Source organism: Onychomys torridus, chromosome 10 (assembly GCF_903995425.1).
Source record: "Onychomys torridus chromosome 10, mOncTor1.1, whole genome shotgun sequence".
NCBI lineage: Eukaryota > Metazoa > Chordata > Mammalia > Rodentia > Cricetidae > Onychomys > Onychomys torridus.
Window position 1 is genome coordinate 47,448,250 of NC_050452.1, and position 25,176 is coordinate 47,473,425.

The window sequence follows — 25,176 nt, forward strand, 5'->3', positions numbered from 1 at the left end:
ACAAACAAACAGAAAACAGCAGAAAAAAAAGAATTCTTGTAGTAGCACGCCAATTATTTATAAAATGTTTGAATGTTACCACATAATACACAGGAGCTGGCAACTCTGCCAAACGCTCTTGTCCATGTGTTGATAGACAACTTGGGCTTAGGTACTACACAAAAATTACAATCCCAGGATTTCCCTGCTATTGACAATTGAATAATTTAGACAATGTATTTTGATCATCTTCTTTTTCCTCTCCAAATTCCTCCCAGGTCCCCTCTATCTCCCTACTCACCCAACTTTCGTGTATTCTCTCTTTGGCTCTTTCTCTGTCTCAATGGAAACAATAACAACAGAACTGATACACAGAGTAATTCATAGAGACTGTGGACTGTGTTAGTAGGCATAATACTTGCACATGTTCAAACCTGACAAATTCCCAGCACTGAGATAGGGTAGTACACAAAAGGTCCCACCCCTAACCAAGAACTGTTTGTAATTGATACCTTTTGGGAAAGGGAAAGGGAATATAGACTTTCCCCAATAGAGTGTCACTGGCTATATCATCCAAACTCCAGGGCAGGTCACAACTAAATTGCTCATTTTATACTTCTGCCCCATGTGCGTGTATGTGTATATGTGATATATGCATATATAACATAATAAAGGCAATTTACAGCAAGCCAACAACCAACATCAAAGTACATAGAAACTCAATGCGATTCCACTAAAATAAGGAACAGGGCAAGGCTGTCTGCTCTCCCCATACTTACTCAATATAGTACTTGAAATTCTAGCCAGAGCAATAAGACAACATACGGAGATCAAGGGGATACAAATTGGAAAGTGCTTAATTTAAAATTACAGATTCTAAGAACTATAAAATGTATGATTGTGTGATATTGTGTAAAAATAGTTGCTTTTTTAAATTTTAGAATTACAGGCAATTATGTTAAAAACTTGAATGTTTTCTCTTGAAACCTGATTGTATTCTTTATTTGCTTGTAACTATTAATTGAAAAATAATATTGAAAGGTAAATTTACAATATAAATGACTGGTTTAAATGTAAAGAATTTCTTCCTAGATACACAAGATGAAAAGGAAAGAACTGAAAAATACAGAGCATTTATCCGCACTCTTCCAGGGGTCAACAGAGCAACACTGGCAGCTATAATTGAACACCTTTACAGGTAGGTGGACTCCTGAAACTTTGGGCCATTTTAAAGCATGACCACTGTCATTATGTCAGTTTCTTTGAAACTTGAAGTTGTGTAGCTGAACTTCCATGTCTTACATGAAAACTTACAAATCCAAGGAACTGTTACTTTACTCTACATTTTTGTAATTAAGGCATACTTACAGTTGAGTATGATGGGGATGTTCTTAAGTAAATAAGAAATGATTGTATACAGCACTCCACGGCATTATGTTAATAAATAGGACATTTAAAACTTTTTTGAGCATGAAATTGGCGAAGAAATTGAATTTCCCATAATACTCTATAAACAGATAAAATACACAGACCTGTTTCTGTCTATACTAAGTGAGGACAAATGTTAAAATACAGAATTTGGTAACATGATGCAGGGAACTACAGAGGAGAGATTGAGTGACTTCATACTGAAGGACTGGAGTCCTAGAGGACAGAGAATTCTGAGAATACAATATTTTTATTTGTGAATTTTATAAACTTGTGATATAGCTTTTTTTAGTAAAAGAAGCTGATTTACAAATAAGATTTAGAAATTTCTGCAATGCTTTATCTTTGCCAGCCAGATATTCTCTTGAAACATGTAAACTATTACTGTAAAAATAATTTTTTAGGGTTTTTGTTTGGCTCCCAATTTTGTTTTTCTTTATTTGGTGGTTGGGATTGTGAATGTTAAGCGTGATTCCATAGTGAGCTATAGGCACAACCTATAAAACATACATTCATATTGTATCACACACATCACTATATGAGATGGTAGGATAAAATTTAATTAAGAGAAAATGAAGGAGTAAATATGTGTTGAAGTCCAAGGAATATCAGTAGTTCAGGCAATTCTTCAGCGTTAAAGAGACATATGAACCCGATATAAAACTAAGTGGTCACAGCCACTAGGGAGCTTGTAAAGAAGAAGTGCTTGAGCCCAGGAGTTCAGGGACATCCTGAGCACTGGAGACATTGTATAAACAAGCAAGCAAGCAAATGACTTGAAACCCAATACATGTGTGGAATGTATCTTCTGAGACATAGGAACAGTTTTTCTGGCAGGGAGTTATGAAAGGCTTTGTCAGTTGTATACGCTGTTGGGATTTTATAAGAAATGACTGATATAATAATCTGGCTTAGCACAGTATCTCCTGTGAAGGGAGCACCTGGGAAGAGACAGGGAAGTCTAATTAGGAAACATTTCCCTGGGCTCTGATGAGAAGGTCAGGGTAAGGCTCTGAGAAGGCTGGTTATGAAATACTGGGTAACAACAACATCTCGGTATCAAGAAGTAAAGAAAACAATCTGCAGTATACAGTTTATTCTAGACATTAAGGTAATCAGAGAAACTAAGTGTGTTGACAGCTGAAGAGGTCCACAGAGGGATGGTATTACTGAAGAAGGCTCAGGAAAGTCAGGAATTGGGTAATGTCATCAAAAGCGTGAGTCTCCTTGGTTGCAGTTCAACACCTGTCCTGGATAACAACTGACTTCTGCCACAGGTAGCAGCCACTTAATTCCTCTCACCGTGCATTCATTATGCGCCACGGAGTGTTTAAAGCAAGAGTCTCTTCCTGAGATGCTGGTATTCTTGGACCAGGGATACATTTTCTAGATATTTACAGTCTAGTGTGATACAAGTGTAGAAGTGGTGTGGAGGAGCGCTTGCAATTGTTACTGCTTCCTTTATTAAATTCCAGTTCCTTTTCCATCTTGTAAATCCTCTATGATGACTGCAGTTTCTTTATCCAATCTCTGCTATAAAGTTTTGCATTTTATTATGGATTTCTGACATTATCATCTATATTACTACCATGTTTACTCCTTTTTGCATGCATCTAGTGGAGTCTATAGTCTATATACACAGGAGCACCTCTCTTCAATCAGGAATAGTTTGCTCTTTCTTGGTATGTTTGTGTGTCCATCCATGTCCAATATAATTAAGTCAAGAGTCATGCAGCTGCTCTATATGCAGTTAGTGAAAATTCAATAGAGATCATGAACAGGCACTTGTACTTGTATTTCTCCTCGACATTTTTATCCTTGTAACTGTCCCTTGTGGAGGTTGCTGCTGTTGTGAAGCACTTTTAACTCATATGGGTGAATATTTAGAGTGCCCTTTCCAATACCCAAAGGTTGTAGCTGACTGATAGAAGAATTAATTATCTTGTCAATATCTATTTATTTTAGAAAGGCATTTTCAGGGGCTGAAGAGGTAGCTCAGCAATTAAAATCACTTATTGATCATTCAGATGACTCGGGTTCTATTACCAGCACACATATGGCAGCTCAAAGTCATCTGTAACTCCAATGCCTGGAGATTCAATGCCTTTCTGCCCTGTGTGGACACCAGATACATGAATGATGCACATAGATACGTGTAGGCAAACACCCATAAAGTAAAACACATTAATAAATAATAAAGGCATCCTCAGTAGTTTCTAAGATAAGGATAACTGGCATTCTTAGTAGTTTCTAAGATACGGATAGCTGTATTTATTAATTACGCTTTTGCCTTTTTAGATTTATTGATAACCTGCTTTGAATAACTGGATGGACACCTGTTGTGAAAGGATTTGAGAAGTCACAAGGAAGCATTTAGATTTTAGTCTCTTAAAGGGAACGTCTCATCAAGTCTAGTTTTGCATAGCAGCCTCTCTGATGGGATTCACTGGCTAGTGACAAATAAATAACCAGTAAACAGTTTCTTTGGCTCTGATGTGAAGCTGAAGAGTATATGTACCTCGCTGATAGTGCACTTTGTGGAAAAATGTAGCCTTTGCCTGTGAACTGAAAACTCATTACAAGTCCAGCAAGGCCCTGTAGAGCCTGTATTACCTTGCCTTCCTGCCCTTCCTCTTCTCTCATTTATGATGCAGCCGCATACCTCTTTTCAAACTGGGACTGACACATTTTTGGACTGACACATTTTTGTGCTCTGGGCATGGGTCGTTCATTGGTTACAACTGTATACAGTCAGTCTCTGAGCACCAGGCACTGCTCCTTTTAACAGTAATTTTGTTTCTGTTCTTAACTAGACTGTAAATGTCTTCTAATCCCCACCAAGCACCTTTTATTTCAAAGAGCTTCATACTGTGTGTGTATGTGTGTGTATATGTGTTTTAAAATGATAAATGAGGAATTTAGGTTATATTTCTATGGAGTTCTTGAATACAAGTATGTCATAATGAGATATACTTTCCCATAACAGGGTTCAGAAATGCTCAGAAATCAATCACATGAATGCCCATAACTTGGCACTGGTCTTTTCATCCTGCTTATTTCAAACTAAGGGACAAACTAGCGAAGAAGTCAATGTAATTGAAGATCTAATTAATAATTACGTTGAAATATTTGAGGTAAGAATTCTAAACCCTCCCTTTGTTACAATGGGTTAGTCATCACAGCTTGCTGAACATGGTGCCTATTTCAGGATGTTACTCAGGTCCTTGTGAATATTTAAAAATAGGGACCAAGAAGGATAGTTTGGTTTGAAGGTTTTAGATAGAATTGAATTTTAAAACAGTAACCATTTATTTAAATGTAGCAGCTTTTAAATATTTTCACCATCTGTTGTCTGTTGGACAGCATACTATTTACAGGGCTTGTGTGTGTGTTTTCTTTTCACTGTGTATATGCATTAAGTATGTCTACTGAGAGGTGTGAAGTTATGAGTTTAACAAATTCAGTGATCAACAAAAGCCTGTTAAATGCTGCTATTGAAATCACTGTTGTGTTTTTTTTCTTTTTTCTTTCTTTCTTTTTAATGTTCTTCAATTGGATGACAATTATGACGCATTATCTTATGGCTTTTACTGAGTTATCACTTGTATTATTTCACTTTTCAGTTTGTGGTTCTCTGCAGTGAGTATTCTTATTTGTTTGTTTGTTTGTTTATTTATTTTGAGCTGAGGATTGAACCCAGGGCCTTGCGCTTGCTAGGCAAGCGCTCTACCACTGAGCTAAGTCCCCAGCCCCTCTTATTTTTCTTTAAAGTAAACTACTAGAATAGGAATGTTTTTATAGTTTAAGGAAGATAAAATATGGGAAATAAAGATAGGCTTTAGTAATTTAGTAATGGAAGGTAAGAGTCCGTTCCTTTGTATAAATAACACTCATATCCCCTCTTTGGTCTAGAGTGGTTCAGAGCTTTCTCAAATGATACTTTCTTGTATTCTGTGGGTACACATGTGCCAGATGAAACCAGATGACTTGGAGTGGCCACTTAATAATCTTAAGAATTTTATATTTTTGCTATTATTTTTAATTAATTTATTCTTCTCTCAATATTACATCCTTACCACAGTTTCCCCTCCCTCCTCTCCTCCAGACCCACCCTTCCTCTATTTCCATTCAGAAAAGAGCAGGCTTCCCATGGCTGTGAACCGAACATGGCAGAACAAGATACAATAAGTCTAGGCACATACCCTTATATCCATGCTGGATTAGGCAATCCAGTAGGAGGAAAAGGATCCGAAGCATAGGCAGAAGAGCCAAACACAGCCCTACTCCCTTGTGGGAGACCCACAAGAACAAGCTCCACAACCGTTGCATATATGCAGAGGACCTAGGTCAGATCCATACAGGTTCCCTGATTGTCACTTCAGTCTCTATGAATGCCTATGAGCTCTGGATAGTTGATTTTCTGAGCCATAGTCTTGTGGCATCCTGAACCCCTCTGGCTCCTATAATTCTTCCCCCCCTCTTCTGTAGAATCTCCTGAGTTCTGTCTAATATTTCGCTGTGGGTCTCTGCATCTGCCTTATCAGTTGCTGGATGAAGCCTCTCTGATGACAACTATGCTAGGTTCCAGTCCACTGATACAGCAGAATATCATGAGAAATCATTTCATTGACATTTCCCCCACCAGTCATGTTTGGTTTTATCCTAGGCCTCTGGGCTATCTGGCCCCTGGTTTCTGGCCCTTCAGGCAATAGTAGCCATGGGTCTCAAGTTGGACCAGTCAGTGGTTAGCCTCTCCAACCATTTCTGTGCCACTTTTACCCCAACACACCCTGCAGGCCGGACAAACTGTAGGTTGAAGGTTTTGTGGCTGGCTTGGTATCCCAGTCCCTCCCTGGAACCCTTGTCTATTCAGGCAAGGTTCAGGCTCAATATTCCCCCATTACTAGGCATCTTTCTGGGGGCACTGTCATATAATTTAGGGAGTTTCCATTGCACTAGATTTCTATATCGCCCCCAAGATACCCCCCCCAATTCTGGTTGTCACTCTCAGTACTCTCTCCTTTTCTATCTGCCCTGACACCTGAACCCTTCTGTTTCCATCCCCATCTGCCCCCAATCCACCCATGAAAACTCTTCTATTTCCCCTTCCCAGGGAGATTCATGCACCCCCCTTGAGCCCTCCTTGTTACCTAGCCTTTCTGGGTCTGTGGATTATAACATGATTATACATTACAGCCAATAGACATTTATAAATGAGTACATAACATGTTTGTACCATCCATTCGCCTGCAAATTTCATATCTTTTTTTAACAGCTGAGTAATACTCCATTGGGTAAACGTATCACATTTTATCCAAATTTCAATTGAGAGGCATCTAGGTTGTTTCCAGTTTCTGACTATTATGAATAAAGCTTCTATGAGCATAGTTGTGCATGTGTCAGTGTGGTAGGGAGGAGTGTCCTTGGGGTATATGCCCAGAAGTGAGACAGTTTTCCTTATTACTGAAAGACGAACGGCTTTTACTAATATAACAGTTTGTACTGTAATTTCTAGGAGAGTTCATACCAGAATTGCCTTTTCATTGCTCTTTAGTCTCTTCTTCATTTCTTGCTGTTTGTCTATTGTTTTTGTTTTTTGATCAACAGCAGCTTCTTTGAAATGATCTGAGATAAACAAAAATAAATGTGGCTTTACATGCTCTCTTTATTATGTTAATAAAGCTAAATGGTTACCTTCATAGTGTTGTTGAACTTAAGTTTTTATTGAAAGTTTAATAAGCCCTTAAGGAATATTTATGTTTGAGTGATGAGTCTTGTTTCTCACCTGCAAGCAATTTCAGAAACTGTCCATGGGAACCTGTGCCTGTACATCTCTATGGTTTTCCATGAATAAACTCTGCAGTCTGACGGGACATCATCAAAGCATGTTCTGAGCCCTATGAGGCTCTGCCCAGTTGGCTTCATGTTGCCCAAATTGTGGGGCTCATGTGATCAAGATGATGATAATGATGGCCATGCTGGTCCTTTTGCAGTTTGTTGTTTATTTACATTCCTGAGGAGCTAGGTGAGAAAGAGCACCCTCGCTCCATGTACTCTACATTATTAGAATATCCCAAATTATATTTTAAACAGGTTAAAGAAGACCAAGTCAAACAAATGGACATAGAAAATAGCTTTATAACCAAGTGGAAAGACACTCAAGTGAGTAGTAAGAGTTAGTCTCTAAAGACTTGAAAACAAAACGCTCGTAAATACATTTGTGGTGTGTATTCAAGTTCCTATGCAAAGCAAAGTCAAAGAGACTGAGGGAAGACTGGGGCAAGTCTGAAACCGGATGCATACATACAGAATGTATTAATATAACCTTAGATATTGAGGAAGCAATGGTTAATATTGACTAAAAACAAAACACTATTGACTATGCCAGTGGCTTTCAAAAGAAGCATTTAAAGCCAAAGTAATACTAGACTAAATTACAAAATCCTACAGCACAATGGTTTTCTCCCTTATGATTAGGGGAATATACATTATTTCTCACATGCTTCTGCTCTGCCATGCTCTCAGATGAGACCGTTTCTAAGGTGACCTGTGCAATGCATACTAACCTTTGTCCTAAGTCTGCTTTTCTAAATCCTGTCTTGTTTTCCTAGTTAGATTACTTTGGATTTGTGTGTTCAGGATGCACCAGGCTTTTTTCTGGGTACCTTACCTTGTTTGATGAATTCACTGGAACGTCTTCAGGTTGATCATTAATCATCTTCTGGTAACTAGGAATGATAATGGATTCAGGTTTTCACTGTAAATAATAGAAATGGGTCAAATGTACTCTGTTCATAATTACACAGATAATGAGGCAAATTCCTGCTTATTAGTAAGACCCAAAGTTTGCTTCAGTCCTGAAACGTCTGCTTCTAATTAAAGGAATCATTTCAGCTATCATTCTACATGAACCAGATGAGCACATGCTTAGATTCCCTTCAAACTAATACTGTGATATTAATTACTTAACAAATGATTCCCTCTATTTTGGCTGAAAGTAATTAATGAAACTTCCAGAGGAGTTAGGTATAACACTAAACTAAAAATAATCTGGCTTGTTATCAGTGCTTGTAATGCTTACTTGGTGTGGATGTAAATCAGTCCTGAAATGAAGGATTTTGAGCCTGAAAGGAAATCTTTGACATTCTAATCTATATTGTTAGTTCCCAAGTATCTGCTTGTACTTTACAACAAAGAAAAAAACTTAGATGTCTTGGTATTGCCATAAGTAAAACAACCATATGCAAAATAAGTTAATTGAGAAAGACAAGAATAATGTGGAAAATGGTTATTTCTGCTTGAGTCTTGCTTCAGTCTATTTTAAGCCCTGCTTTGGAGCTCTTTTCTGAATGCTTCCGTCTTCCTCAGATTTTGATTCCTAGCTACTTAACTACTTAAGTACTTAGCGACTGGTTCGTCCACTCTGTGTATTCTGTGTGTTTGTCTGTTTAATTTTTAAAATATTTTTTTCTTGCTATGATGTTTGTACAAACACTGAAAAGCAAAAATGTCAGCTGTTTCCTTTTCCCTTGAAATTTTATGTAGAATCAAAACTGAGAAAGAAAAATTGGAAATAAGCTTTTCTATGCATATAGTGACAAAATAAGTAGAGTATTCCTTCAAAGTACATTTTAATCTTTCTCAGTACATTTTAATCTTTCTTACTCATTAGATTTTAGATTTTTATGCTAAGGAAAATTTAACATCAGAATGATTATTTCTCAGAATATTTTTAAATTATTTATGATAGATGTTTTCAGTGGTTATACAATGGCATTCTGAAAAAAGGTCTATATACATTTTTTTATATTGATTTGATTATTTAGCTTTATTTTATTCTGTTGGTATACACTGTGCTGTCTTGTCCTTTTCCTTTTTAGTTCTAACTTTTCACTTAGTCTCTGTTTGGGCATGTAACGACCCAAATAAGTATTCTTAAATGCTTCTGTGAGAATAATAAAAACTAAGGCTTATCTTGCTTGTTCTATTATTTTACTTTTACTTTTATTGCTAAATTACTTTCCCTGTTTATAATTTCAGTGCAGCTTTGAGATAACGTACCTCACCATTTTGGTGTTTTGAATGTGTGAGCTGCATGAAAATTCACCATTGTCTTTTATGATGATGTCCACATGGATTAAGAGCTTTGCATATTCTGTGGCTCCAAGATGTTTGTTGTTAAATGCAGCCTATATCCTTCCTAGAGTCATTGCTTCAGTATTTGAAGCTACGAAGGCCTTCACCATGGCATAAAATCTCATACTGTGAATGTTGTTGATAGCTATATCACTTGTTTAGAGTCTAAACTAAAAACTCCTGTCTGTAATCAAATACATTTTAAAATAAGTACCTAAGAATGGTGAACAGAGGAACTGAGCCAATTTCACTGCTGTTCATTTTGGAGAAGTATGACAAGCATTTTGTAACTCTCTTAGGTTCTGTGTCTGTGATTTTGTAATTTTACATGTGCTATCTTCACATCTGCCCTTTTCTAGGTGTCCCAGGCTGGAGACTTGTTAATTGAAGTATTTGTAGAAAGGAAGGAACCTGACTGTAGTATTATAATTCGGGTGAGTCCTGAGGAACAATATAAAGGGTTCTGTTGGAATCCTACAAGCTGGTGTTCACTGACAAATTTTCTGGCATATCTTAATTTTTAGGTTCTCTTTAGTTCAGCGACTGACAAGATTGATCTTTCCTAGCAGTATCCTCTAGGAATTTGGTATTTTAATTATTTGGAAGAGAGCATCATCTGTGCATTAGTTAAGATTTTTCTATACATGCCAGAAAATAAACTGAGCTCAAGTACTTGCTTCTGCCCTTTCTAAAATTTTATCATGAAGCAAATTATTTACCCTGATTTAGTCTTCATTTTCTTAACTGTAAAATGAGGCAAAATTACTGTATTATATAGTATTATTGATAGAATGACTCATTAATCTAAAAGTATGTAAACACATAGCAAATTATTTTCCAAATTGCTGTTTAATAAGTATTTATTTTAGTATTATTGATGCCCAGTCTCATTTCCCATACTCCAACATTTAAACTTAAATATGAGGTATCTCCTCCTTTTCTTTGAGCTAAACTAAAAATAGATATTTTTCATAGTATTGTCATCCATGACATTATTTCTTCTTTAGGGACAGGAGCAGTGCTTTTCCATGTGCTTTCTTGCCAAGATGATTTTTCCTCTGTAAAGAGTGTACATTCTTCTGTGTAACAAAAATTCACTTTATTATCTCTTTTAAAATCTAAGATGTTAAATATACTGGAACTACTAACTTAGGTAATGCCAGTGGTTATGTATTGTGACTATATGTCATTAACTGCCTTGCATTCAGGACATGGAGCTGGAACATGATCATAGAATCTATGATCAGATCTCATGGGAGGCATTTTCTCTTCATTAGTCACATCATAGTTCTTATGCTGAATGTGTGACTGTCATAATAATGGGTATTAAAAACTATTACAAATTAAATTATAGACTAAATCACTCAGCAAAAGTTTATTGTTTAATGCTAGAAGAGATAGAATACATGATTTAACTCTCCATATATATTATAAGAATATATATAATGTATACTCTTTAAAAGCATGTTTTAATTTTGTCTTTCTATTGAAGTTGTATTAATTATTGTACTTGTGCAAAGTTCTCATATTTCCTTACTGTCTTATAATAAAAAAAACTATGTAATTCCAAACAATCTCAAAAAGTAGAACAGCAGTAACTAACTACACATCAATAATCAAATAATCTGTACCATTTGCATATAACTTTGAGTGAAAAACCACATTGCTGTATTTATACTCTTGATTTTGACCTCAAGCCCTGGAGGCATATGGTATACCAAGTTTGGGGAATGGAAAATGGGAATTAAAAGACATTAAGGGCACAGTGTAGACTTGGATCAGCTTAACCTAAACCTGATATTCATTACATTGCTGTTTGCATTCTATAAATTAATGCTTTCCTGAGTGTGGAGTTCAAGGCACTTCCTGCTGTTTATGTCACATAATTCATTTCTCACTCATTTTTAGTCCTTTAAGAAAGGGCTGTATTTCTTTAAGAAAATCTTTTCAAGGCTGAAGAAATGGCTCATCAGTTAGGAGAAGTGACTGTTCTTTAAGATCCTAGTTTGATACCCAGAACCCACATGGTGACTCACACCATCTGTAACTCCAGTTCTGGGGAATCTGAAAACTCTCTTCTTACCTCAGAAGGAATCAGACATTCAAGTGATATGAAAGCAAACATGCAGGAAAAGCATCCAAACCCATAACATAATAAAATTAAATTTAAAAAATATTTTAGAGCAATGCAGATTTGAAGCATCATGGAATTATTCACCTGCTATTTCCATTGCTACATGCTCTCCACTTTTACTGGATGCTGAGATCCAATGGAAGTTGACAATTCTTTGTGAACCTCTAAATAGAAAAGAAATATGCTTCATTGTGTAATTAATATGTTTCATAAAGTAACCCCGAATTTCATGAAGATAGAATAAGTGAGTTACCTATAACGGTACACACACACACACACACACACACACACACACACACACACACACACACTATGGACTTATGAGCAAAGCTAAGAAATTTTTAAGTTCGGATATTCATCCAAACTAAGTTATAGTTGCAATGTTCTAAATATTAATGTCTGCTGCTTAACATTTTCAGTAAATTCTAACTAAAGCAAACCCTGTTATTTTTTTAAATAATATATAGTCAAGATTGGCAAGACCCCAGAAATCTTAGAGTCCCTGAAAAGGTGGTATGCTCATACAGTGGCCTCTGACCATGAGATGCTTGTGGATCTGTGCCCCAGGCTGGCAATGCAGATTCTACTGAATCCTGAAATACTAGCTTGAATGTACTCTGTATGTTGGTATGCCACCATCTGTCACTTGGCATTGCAGTGAACACCACAGACACTAAAACCCCTGGGTTTCTTGGCAGGGCAGATACTATTTAATCATCTTCATATTATTTAGGGTTCAGGCTGAAAAAAAAAAAACAAGTAATTCTACCTCTTGATTATAGAAAGAAAAATAAATAGTTTTCCTATGAAAAAATTATCAGACTTATCTGATGAGGTGTTTGTGTATGTGTAAAATCGTTTATGTGTGTGTGTGTGTGTGTGTGTGTGTGTGTGTGTGTGTGTGTGTGTTTATTTGAGAGAGAGACTTATGTATATCTTGTTTGAGTGGCCTAGCTGCTTACTAAAAGAAAATAATTCTCCCGAATGTTTCTATATTACAATGTCTTTGACTTGATATTACAATGTGTTTTGTGGAGAAAAAAAAATCACTGTGGCCTTTTCTATGTTCTTGGAGAATCATCAGATGGGGAACCTGATTTCTGTAGCACAAGACTACTGTGTTGAACATCTTTGAAGACATATTCCTTCTCTTACAGATATCTCCTGTAATGGAAGCTGAAGAGCTAACTAATGATATATTAGCAATAAAAAACATTGTTCCTACTAAAGGTGATATTTGGGCTACATTTGAAGTCATTGAAAATGAAGAGCTAGGTGAGTGGCTTTCATACTAGAGATTCTTAAATGCCTTACAGAAGGAAGTACACTTCGTGACAAGCCATTACTAACATTTGCTGTTTTCCTAAAGATTCGTATCTCATTATGAATTCCTTTCCACCTCGGTGCCTGTTGACATATGTTATCACCACTTGAGGTTGACATCCTATGATGTTGCTCATCAGAATAATTCATTCTTCCATTAATTACATTAATCAGTATAAAGCCTTAGCTATCTTTGTTGGGGCCTTATCAAAGAATGCTTTTGTTCATAAGGACAAGCAATTTGATTAATAACAATATCCTAAATGTCACTTCCCCAGCACCTTCTCTCTGTAAGGTCTACATTTAGCAAGGACAAAGGATACATATTTAATGGATTATTGTTCACTCCAAGTCAAAATTTTTAGCTCTAGCAGAAACCTCTTTTTCGACTGTTTCACTCTTTTCTATCATCAATGTATCACTTCGTCATCTTTTCTCCCAAATAAGCTGAAAGGTCAAGAGACCATTTCAAATGCCTTGACTCCCTGGTTGCAAAGTGCTGAATAAGCTTAACATTCTAATGACACCATTTGGTTTTAAAGACCTCTAGTAGAAAAAATAAGATGCAGAATTTCATTGTACCTTGACCATCTGTCTAGCTGATACCTACTAAGGTCTTGGGACCCTTTCAAGTACAGCTGTCAAACTGCCAAAATGAAAACCTTGCCACCACCCACAAGCTCAAGATAAAAATTAAAATTCAATGTTGAACTACCCCAGGGTGCATTGTTTGGAATATTAAGGTCAGCATTAAAATGAAAGGGGATTAGTAAGCACTCCTTCATCACCCCATCTTGATATTTTTCAGCCATCTGATTTTTTTCACACAAAATTCCTTATAAATTAAATTTGACTTACAATATGATATTGTCAATATGTCATGTCAAGATACTGCATTCCCTGGTGTTTGGGTGTCAGTTCTCAGTATCTCCCTTCCTTAGACTCTATCCCCACTGGACAGAACTGCTCTGGCCAGTGACTCTTGTGACCCCCAACTATGAGACTCAGCAGACCTGCTTTCAGCTTCATTCTAGCTGACATTCTGTGCCATCGATTGCTAATGACCTTTCCTTTTTCCTGTGGTGATATCCCATCTATTTTCAGTGTTGCTCCCATGTTCTTCTTGGTTCTTCAGTTGTTCCATCAAATGTATACTTTCTTTCTCTTCTGTCAGTTGTTACAAATTGTGTTTGTTGTTATGAATTTCCTTTCATTATCCTATTTTTACATATTCTTTGTGCTTGACTAGCATTGGGAGATGGCCGTTTTCATGTGTATCTTTGTTTTGTCTACCTCAGCCCACCATCAGCCCCCTGATCATTTCCTTTAAAGTCTAGACCTAGAGAGTCTCTGCATTGATGCTCACACTATCTGGCTACTGTGGGGGCAGTAGATAATACATCTTTGGTTTAATTTGGTTTTGCCTTTATTTTCCAACACTGTGCATTAAAAAATAATAGCCTTAATTTTAAAATTTAAATTTAAAATCTTGATTAAACAAAGCATAATATATAACCATGTGATCTATATGTTGCTGGTTGGTCTTTGGTCTATTTTTTTTGGGGGGGGGGGCTGCCACCCAGCTCACATATAAACCACACATGGAGGCTTATTATTAATTATGAATACTGGCCTTAGCTTGGCTTAGTTTCTAGCCAGCTTTCTTTATCTTAAATTATCCTGACTAGCTTTCTTCTCTGGGCTTTTCCTGTTCTCTCTCTTCTGTAAATCTTAGTCTTACTTCATGGCTTGCTAGGCAGCTGGGTGGCTAGCCCCTAGGATCCTCATCCTTTTCTGACAGCTACAACATAGATCTTCCAATTTTCTCCTTCTATGTATATTCTCTGCCTGCCAGCCCCACCTATCCTTCCTCCTGCCTTGCTATTGGCCAGTTCTTTATTAGACCATCAAGTGTTTTACACAGGCACAGTAACACAGCTTCACAGAGTTAAACAAATGCAACATAAACAAAAGTAGCACATCTTAAAATAATATTTTACTACATCTAGATTCCTTTTTTTTTTTAAAGAAATCGTTTTGATTCCCATCCTCATTATGTTTTTGGATAAAAGATGTCTATTGACACTATTGCCAAAATTAACCAGATAAGTCACAAACAGGGTTGTATTGTTCCATTGTTAAAAGCATCTTTTCATCGCTTCCTCATTCTCTGATTATTCCATCATTTTGACCTTCCATGACATTTCTAGTCATGGATAAAGTATGCACAACTTCTTTGCTAGGATGAAATATTAATACTCCCTGTTGCTGTTATCAATGGAGTCCTCATTTCTATCCTGAACTTACAACCTTAATCTATATTATCGACATTTTAATATATATTTCTGGTCTTGTGTGATAGAGATCAAAAAATGCCTGTTAATTTCTGTTTATTCCATGATAGGTCTCTATTATCTTTTTCCAGACATTTCCAAATTCCCCCCACAAATCAACTCCACAGGCTTCTGACTCATGGATGAGCTGTGATCATGCCTATGATCCATTTTTTTTCCCTGCTGAATTTCTATTCATCAGCTTTCTGGCATTGTAACAAATGTCTGTGATAAACCATATAAATGGAGAAGACAGTTCTTTTGTCTCACCACTCAGATGTTTCAGTATGTGCTTTGTTGACCTGTGGTCCTGTGTGAGGTAAAACATCCCAGTGGGGAGTGTGAAGCAGGAAAAAGTTGCTTGTCACTTGATAACGAGGAAGCAAAGAGATACAGTCTAGGTCTCAATCTCTCCTTCAAGAACATGCCCCAATGAGCTAGCATCCTTCCCTTACAGAACACTGGACACAGGTTCCACTATACCCTCAGAGCACCATAGGCCCTGACCATATCTGCAACATATGAACTTTGGAGATCATTCAGATCCTAAATTGTACCAGAGAGGTTTGTTTGTTTGTTTGTTTTTGTTTTGTCTCCATCAGCAATTGCTCTGTTTTAAACAGTGCTGTGATTTTAGTACTTAACCACAAACTGATCTTACCCTCTCTGTATGTCTTGCAATTCTCAAAGAATTATCTGTTTGAGGAGCCTCATTAAAGTAGACTTCACTGAGGATTTTGGTTTTACGAAGCAAATGTTTCCTGTGCAGCAATATGATAGCAAAATATTTCCTTTTCCCTTTTAAATACTATGGTGTGGAAGATCTATGTGGTTTTATTACTATGATTTTAAGTTTTTGCCTCACCTATATGTAAAATGCTAATAAAACACAGGTTGAGATGAAGAGAGGCTTTTGCATTCCCAAGTTTGGTCAAAGAATTAGAAGTGGAAATGCCATCATCATGTGGAAACCTGTGCTACCAATGGCAGGTATTTAATGAGAGCAGCTGTTATTTCCAATGAAAATTCACTAGCTTTCCTATTGAACCAAGTAGATGAGGTAGGTTCATTCTTTGCACATGATTTTAAACAGTTGATGACATTTTTAATGAAGCTAGAGAACTTCCTTCCTTACCTGTTCTCTCTTTACACTGAATTTTTGTCACTATGCAGGAAGTAGACATTATGAAGTGCTGTTTCTGGATAATGACCTGCTTCCACATAATACATGCCCTATCCTATGTAATCTGCCATGACATAAGGCTGCAATTATAAGTTACATGCATTTGTAACATTTATATTTTAACAGTGTTTGATATCTCAATCCATTTTTGATGCTTTTCATCCAATTTTCTTAAATTGGAAATTTGTGTCATTTTACAATTGTAGTGTTTGACGATCTGTAATATTTATCTCTTCATTTACAACTCTGTTTTTATCTAGAAAATTGAATTTGCAAGGTTATCCATCCTCTTCCTCAATTATTTCATACAGTGATTCTGATCAGAAAAAATACACTTAAATTTTGTGACAAGAATTAATTATCTACCCATTAACAAGCCTATGTGTCTGCTGTAACACATTTCAGTATAGTGAGAACACAGTTCCATCAATATGGAATCTGCTTAAAATTGAATGCACTAGTAACCCTCTTTAGTATAAGTCTTCTGAAAATTGGAAATCTCATTACCAATTCTATTCCATGGCTCATCCCCTACTCTAGTAACTGTGTTATGCCTGCCTTGTTATGCCTACTGCTTAATCATCATTTTACTTGGATGTAATGTTGAAACTACTGCTGTTATTTCTTTTGCTCTTCCTTCTGAAAGGAAGAAGGCAAACTTTTTCTTTTGGCTTGTATTGCATTATTTTGGACTCAAAAACATCTTTATTCCCTCTTCCCACCCAAAAATTAGATGTGAGAAACCATCATGGGAGATTTCATAATTGATGAAAATCAACCTTAAGATTGAACTTAAAATATCAGGATTTAAAGTGCAGGGGGTTTAGGATTCAAATCTCTGGTTCTTGCCTTAACTCCTTAGATGACTAGGAAAAAGGAGGAAGTTCTGTGAAAAGTCATTTTACATATAAAGTAAGAAGGTTAATAATGGATTCTGATGTTGTTGGTTGGTCTTTGGTCTTTTTTGGGGGACCCTCCACCCAGCTCCCAAATAAGCACACACAGAGGCTTATTATTACTTATGAATACCTGGCTTTAGCTTGGCTTAGTGTCCAGACAGCTTTCCTTATCTTATTCCATCTACCTTTTGCCTCTGGGCTTTTCCTGTTCTCTTACTTCCATAAATCTCACTTTTATTTACTTCATGGCCAGCTGGTTGTGCAGCTGGGTGGCTGGCCCCTGGAGTCCTCCTCCTTCTCCAGATCTTAGCTCTCTTCTCCCAATTTTCTCCTTCTATTTATACTCTCTTGCCTTGCTATTAGCCAGTTCGTTATTAGACCATCAGGTATTTTACAGAGGCTTAGTAACACAGCTTCATAGAGCTAAACAAATGCAACATAAGAAAAAGTAACATACCTTAAAATAATATTCTATTACATACTTGAAGAGTGCAGTTGGGAGGATGTAAGCAATAACTGATATATTGTACATGATATATACACTGGCTGCACAGTGGTTATTCTGGAAATTGACAACTTCTAGTGGGATCAGTACTATCAGCCTGCATGTGGTTGAATCAACAGTTTTGTAAACAGAGTACTTATTATAATTAGTTTTATATTTGGATGTATCTATTTTCAACTACATGAGGATTTACTTGTAAGTCTCTCTCTTTATTTAGTAATTGAATTATGACATAGACAAATTATGAGCAATTTAGACCTTTGTCCAATTTTTCCTAAAATATTTGTAAAAAGCAAAATTAATCTAATGCAATCTTCACTTTTCTATCTTTTTTTCTGGTTTTACAAAGACAAATGTTTTGTTTATCTGATAAATATTTTCTGTTAATTTGTGGATTATGAAATAAACTCACAATGGATTCAGTCCTGGGATAGTTATTGCGAATCTACTATGTAGTCAGCATTGTGCTGTGTGCATGTATATCTTTATGTTACATAGTTAATAGCCATTATGATAATAAGTAGGCATGCTTTAATGGGCACAGAAGGAAGAAATCATTTTCATGTATGGATAGGAAGCCAAAATATTAATTGCTCTTTGGGGGACCTTAGTTTACTGATGACTGCTCTCTACTTAAATAATGTAGTCATAGCAGAAGAGGGGTTGATGTCTTTATTGCATAGTGTGCTCATGATTCTATCATCAGTTTCAGTAGGAGGAGTCACACAGAGGTAGGTACCCTTGGCATTCTCTTCTTCATTAGTTGTTAGCATTAATACTTATATGGATTAAGAGTCATCAAGGAGATTTGCTTCAGACATCATTTAATTCCTCACTTATAGGCTTCTAATATAGACTAATTTATAATATTGCTATAAGATTTATATATTTCATATTCTAAAGTAGAATAAGAAATGTACTATACTTATTTTCAAAGATTCTCTGCAACCATATTTTGTGATTTGATATTGATTTGCTATGAGAATACCATCTATAAATTATTCACTATTATTGATTGGAAATTATAAGATTGTAATCTTATTGAGATAAACAAAGGATTAATTTGTGCCTATTATTATTGGAGAAGATTAATCTGCTTGTCCTCTTAAAGTTATTTAATTGCATATGCTAATAGGAATGTTATCTAAATTAAAAACAGACTAAGATACATGGTCATTGTTGTAAATGAGATTTTATCTTAAAGGGAGCACATCTAAATTTTGAAACAATAGTTGGATAGATTACTTTATATAATAATTTTGACTGGGTGTGTTGCCTGTCTGTATTTGGGTCTCTTGCTTGGAATTCTAGCATTATTGCTGTTTAATGAAAAATGTTTATGCCTCACATACGTATCTTTCCATAGGATGTTTTAAAACCTGTAGTCATTAAACACATTTCTCCATTTGGTTCAGTTTAACTTCGGTTTGTGTTTGCAGAGCGTCCTCTTCACTACACAGAGAATGTGTTGGAGCAGGTGCTTCAGTGGAGTTCATTAGCCGAACCCGGTTCTGCTTACCTTGTGGTGAAGAGATTCTTAACCATTGACACAATTAAACACTGCAGAGGTAGGCATGCTTCCTTCACATTGCAGAGGTGGTTAAAAGTTCAAGTACCTGAAGAGTAGTTATTAAGACACCAGTGGTGTCTGAAAATAGGGAAACGGGGATAGAAAAATACAGAAGTTTAGTGTGTTTCACTGTGGTAATAGCTGGCTCATCTGATGGTACACATTCATGCTCTGGAAGTAATGGATTGTGTTTCTAGGGGTAGTTTGTACATAAGTATGTTCTACTTTTCATTTTATGGTGTCTTCTTTAATTAGGTTGACATTCATTTCTGACCATTGACAACCACCAACATCTAGCCTCTGAGACTGAGTGTGTAGTATAAATCTCACTGTTCTTTTGATGATGTTTAGAAATAAAATAGGTGCAAATGCAAGGACACAACATTTAACTGGAAGGACTGGAAAAACACTACAACGTTCAACAAGAAGTCAGGTAGCTTAGCAAACCATAGAACACGGTCTCTCAACACAGGAGAAGTCAGAAGCTTCATCTTGTGTTGTCATCCACTGACAATTTAGAACATTTCATCTGGGCTTACCCGTAAAGCAATCTTCAGAGCTGAGCATTAAGGTCTGTTAATATAAAGTTGTGTGTTACTTTGATAAGGAATGCCAATAATAACCATTATTAACCATTATTACTTATTATTTTTATACAATTAACCAGGCACTAGAGATACCATATGTCATTTAAACTTCTAAAATTATTTTATTTATCATTGGAGTATGAGTATGTTTGACTCAAGTCCATCTACCATTTCATTTCCTTCAACTTCTCCCCTTTCTCATTTACCACTTATGGTAGTTTGAGTGAGAATTTTTTTTTTTGAATGCTTGGTCCCAGATGATGAACTGTTGGAAAGGATTAAGTTGAGTAGCCTTGGAGGAGGTGTGTCACTGCTAGTAGGCTTTGAGGTTTCAAAAGCCCATGTCAGGCCAAGACTCTCTCTGCCTGCTGCATATGTAGAATGTATATACAGAATGTAACTCAAATATACTTCTCCATCAACATGCCTGCCTGTCTGACACCATACTCCCTGCCATAATGATGATGGACTAGCCCTTTGAAACTGTAAGCAAGCCCCCAGTTATGTGCTGTCTTTTATAGCTGCCTTGATCATGGTGTCTCTTCATAGAAATTGAAAATTAAGACAGTGATTTTCGCTCCTAGCTTTCTATGCTTTCCATCTATCTGACTCTCTCTCTGTCTCTGTTTCTCTCTGTCTCTCTGTCTCTGCCTCTGTCTCTCTCAAGTCCATTTAGTGCCTGTCTGTATGTATACAGACGTACAACCATTTATTAAATCATAGGAGCCTCTCAGTGCCTGCATCACTGAAGAAAACCGGCTCTCCTCTGCCAGCAGTCATGACTTGCCAATAGCTACTTGATGAACTCCTCCCTCACCCATAATGGGATTTTGTCTGGTTTGATCTTGTGCAAATATTCTGTCCCAGCCATTGTGAGCCCATGTGTGCAAATACGTTGTCATGTCCATTAAACGTTTTGCTGCTGACATCCACTTATTTTCTTTCTGCTCCTGTCTACCACTGATCCCTGATCCCTGAGAGTAGGGAATGTAACATGAAACTCTTATGTAGAGTTGCACCCTACCGGGTTCTTATTCTCTGTTGGATCTCTGCGTTGATGGGCTTTATTGCAAAAAGAAGCTTCTCTGATGAGGGTTAAGAAATGCACTATTCTATGGGCATAAAGATAAGAACTTAAGTGACATTTGTTCCTGTGTCCATTTAACATCATAATAGTACTAGGTTCAGCTCTAGGGCTTAAAAAAAAAGTTTTTTAGGGGGTTGGAGATTTAGCTCAGTGATAGAGCAATTGCCTAGCAAGCACAAGGCCCTGGACAACAACAACAACAACAACAACAACAACAACAACAACAACGTTTTTTAGAAGTCCTTGTCAATTTCTATATTAATTTATTTTACAGGTGAAAATTAGAGAAAGTAATTTTTCTCACATTCCACAGTTAGTAAATGCTAGTTTTGGGAAATAAATTGTTCTGTTCTTTAATCATTTTAAAAATTAAAATTATAAGGGGTGGTGATGGAAGAGCTGTAAAATATTGTGGATGTTCTCATTTGGATTGTAACCCCATCCTTGCTCATCAGTGAGTTAGTTCTTAATTTCTCCAAAATTTAATATGATAGTTTCTAATTTCATAGTACTGTCTTTTATATTTTATACTATCTCAAATTATTTTTATCAAATACATTTTTTGTTTTCAATCATCTAGACAAACAAATACATACTATTTTTAGTATAGAAACTTGGCCTTCCACAATCTCCATCTTTCTTTAAATCTCTTTACTAGCCCCATGTTCCATTTAATGACATTCTTCTCACATCTGTTCATGTAAACACACCAGGCACCCATGGCATAGACCATTGTTCTAAACTAGAGGAGGGCATGCTCCCTAGGAACATGTGGGTATATCTATAGATCTTTGTGAGCATCACAACATGGGGAAGTTCCTAATATTTAGATGCCAGGTTCTGCTAATGTATCTGAAAAGCACAGAGCAGGACTGTGTGTAGAGTTGATTTTCTAAATCAAATGGCAGGGGTGCCGATTTAGACCCTCTCTGGAGTATCTTTTAGCTGTTTGTATATCATTCTTCTTAAATGTGAAGTAAAGAAAATATGTTAGAAAATGCTTGGGTTAGCTTTAGCATGAAACACAGGTATTTGTAAGGCCATGCATTCTATTTTCAGTTCCGTCCAAATATAAATATCAAATAATAAGTATTTTCCTTATGACCATCTCCTTTCAATATCATGGCACGTACCTGATCACTTTGTGTTTTACATAGAAATAACTTTTCTTTTATATCCAGTGTTGTCCTTCAGAGATAATATTCTTCTAATGTTGTCTAATTATAAACATTTAAAATTTACACCTACATGCAATATCTTAGCTGTTGATTGACTCTTGTGTCATGACAGTGTGGTTAAAAAATACAAGGCATTGAAACATAAAATATTATGATAGGAAGCAAGCTTTTGAGCACATAGGGATGGGTCACCCAAATGGGAATACCTTTAACGGTTGTTCAATTGTGAAAAACAAAACAGGAAGGTACAGACTTACTTGAGAGAAAGGGGAGAAATTCTTCGTGTTTTGATCTGCTCTTATAGCACTGGTAACAAAGTGGGTATTAACTTAGTGCCCCAGATATTCCACAGTTTCCTCCTGATGTTTGAGTCAGTGGTTGTGTAAAGGTTTGCATCCCCTGCAATCATTTCAAAACTCAAGCAGAGAAAAGAAAGCAATCCTGAGGTGGCATTTTTTTTATCATTTAAAACAATTTTTTTAATTTAAATATTTTTGATCTTATTCTTATCCTCCCCCAAGTCTTTCAGATTCTTTCCCCTTCTCTATGCACCCAACTTTAACTTCTCTCTCAAAAAAACAAAGAAATCTCAATACAACAATAACCCTCCTAAACCAAGAAAACAAAACACCACCACCACTCCCCTCAAAACCTACACTAAACTGTGACCAAATAAAAGCGCGCGCGCGCGCGCGCACACACACACACACACACACACACACACACACACACACACACACATACTGCGGTGTACATTATATGTTGGTCATCTACTCTTGAACATGAGGCCTGTCCTGGAGTGGCTCATACACCCAGTGTCACTACATTGAGGAAAATGATTTCCCCACTGCCAGCCAATACAGGTGACAGTTCAATTATTAACTTTTACCTCAGTAGATAAGTTTTCATTAATTCATAATTTTCCAGACAATTGGCTGAAATATTCTTTCACAGTACAATGTTAGCAAACTTTGGTGTCAGTCTTTTATTTCCCATACTCATAAGGATGGATGCCACAAAACAGGTCTCTACTTCTGTACTGTCCCTAGTCTATTCATCCATGTGTTTGTAGCTGTCCATGATTATACTGTGTGTAGCTCATTCTTCCAGGAATTAATATATATCCCACAAAGTGAGTGAGACCCTAGAAAAGTAAATGTTTTGATTGAAGCATTTTCTAGTAGTAGTGGTTGTTATTTCTGGCCCCAAATAGGAACTATAACTCGTTTAAAAACTTTAACTCTTTAATTCCATAAATTTTCCATTAATGTTTTAGAAGAGTTTGATATTCAGACTGTAAAAGCAAAATAGGCTATTTTGTTATAGTTATTTTTACATGTATTACAAGTCAAGATTGTCTTTTTAAATTAGCTATCATATATATTTGAATGCCGCACTGAAACTCCAGCTCCTGATTGAGATCATGTGGAAGGTGAGAAATAAATGTATAGAGAAATATAGTTGAGGATACTAATTATAGTTCCTAAAGTATGACTCGGTGACTTATAAGGAACCAAGCTGTACAATTTAGTTTATGATGGCAGCATCTATGCCTCTCCAGAAAGCACATATCATAGTGGTAAATAGTATAGAGAATTTATATACATATAATTTTCTTATGTCATCTATGGCATTTTTATCTGTATACTTTTTGATGTGATTGTTTTTAAGATGCTAAAAGTCATACACAAAAATGTCAGTGTCTTAAATAATGATTTTCAACACTGAGTATGTTTTTCTGTAATCTTAACTTTCTTAATTTCTTATATATATTGTGGTAGATTTTGGATGTGTTAGGTATTCTGTCTCATTTGTGTCTGCTAGCAAATGCATTTTTAGTCAGAGTGGCAGCCTATTCTAGAATTATTGTTCCATTTGTGATATCTATCACACCCTATAAATTGTCTATAAAAAGTATAAGCATAGCTGATGTGATTTCACTAATAATTTATTAATAGAAAACTTTCATTTAAGAAGAAATCATTCTTAAAAAGCTGTAAAGGAATGATATTAAAAATCTTTTTTTCCCACTCCTAGTATTTTAAAAATTCTAATGACCAAGCAGATATCAGTGCTTTAAGAACAAGATGAATTAGGTGTAACCACATTTTTCTCTAAGTAACAGATAACTACTCTTTTAACATCTCATTAAAATAAAGTTGCCACAGTACATGCTTAGCACGTGTGAGATTCTGGCTTCAATCTATAGCAATTTTAAGGAGTTGCACTAAAGCACCCTGCTGTGGGATGCTCTGGATGTTAAATGTGTTGATCTGATTGGTTAATAAACAAAACACTAATTGGCCAGTTGCCAAGCAGGAAGTATAGGCGGGACAAGCAGAGAAGAGAATTCTAGGAACAGGAAGGCTGAGGCAGGGAGACACTGCCAGCTGCTGCCATGACAAGTGAGATGAAAGGTACCAACCAGTAAGCCAGGAAGCCATGTGGCAACTTATAAACTAATAGAAATGGGTTAATTTAAGATATAAGAAGTAGGCAACAAGAAGCCTGCTGTGGCCATACAGTTTGTAAGCATATAATCTCTGTGTGTTTACTTGGTTGGGTCTGAGTGGCTGTGGGCTGGCAAGTAAGAGAGATTTGTCCTGACTGTGAGCTAGGCAGGACCAGAAAAACTCCAGCTACAGCACCCTTTGCTGACTGTCTCCTCTTCCCTAAGTATTTGACTGATTTTGTTGTCACTGTCTATCTCCTCTGTAGCGTTCATTCATTACTAGATGTATGTATGCATTTGCTTTGCATTTTATTGATTTGATAGCAGCTTTTTTCTCATATGGAATAAGCATACAAATCTTTTTGAAATCATGCTTCCATCA

The 25,176-nt window shown here is 36.2% G+C and overlaps 1 protein-coding gene across 2 annotated transcripts in view; it reads left to right on the forward strand.

Moving 5' to 3' along the window:
• The window catches only part of Arap2 (ArfGAP with RhoGAP domain, ankyrin repeat and PH domain 2), a 159,368-nt gene that overhangs the window by 106,517 nt on the left and 27,675 nt on the right, over nucleotides 1–25,176 (forward strand). Inside the window, exons 21-26 of one of the 2 annotated variants that reach the window (XM_036201451.1) lie at nucleotides 1,072–1,177; nucleotides 4,394–4,541; nucleotides 7,501–7,569; nucleotides 9,903–9,977; nucleotides 12,835–12,952; nucleotides 19,360–19,488. In XM_036201451.1, the coding sequence (XP_036057344.1) occupies nucleotides 1,072–1,177; nucleotides 4,394–4,541; nucleotides 7,501–7,569; nucleotides 9,903–9,977; nucleotides 12,835–12,952; nucleotides 19,360–19,488 (645 nt within the window). The remainder of the gene's footprint in view (nucleotides 1–1,071; nucleotides 1,178–4,393; nucleotides 4,542–7,500; nucleotides 7,570–9,902; nucleotides 9,978–12,834; nucleotides 12,953–19,359; nucleotides 19,489–25,176) is intronic. The other variant, XM_036201452.1, reaches the window with a different exon arrangement.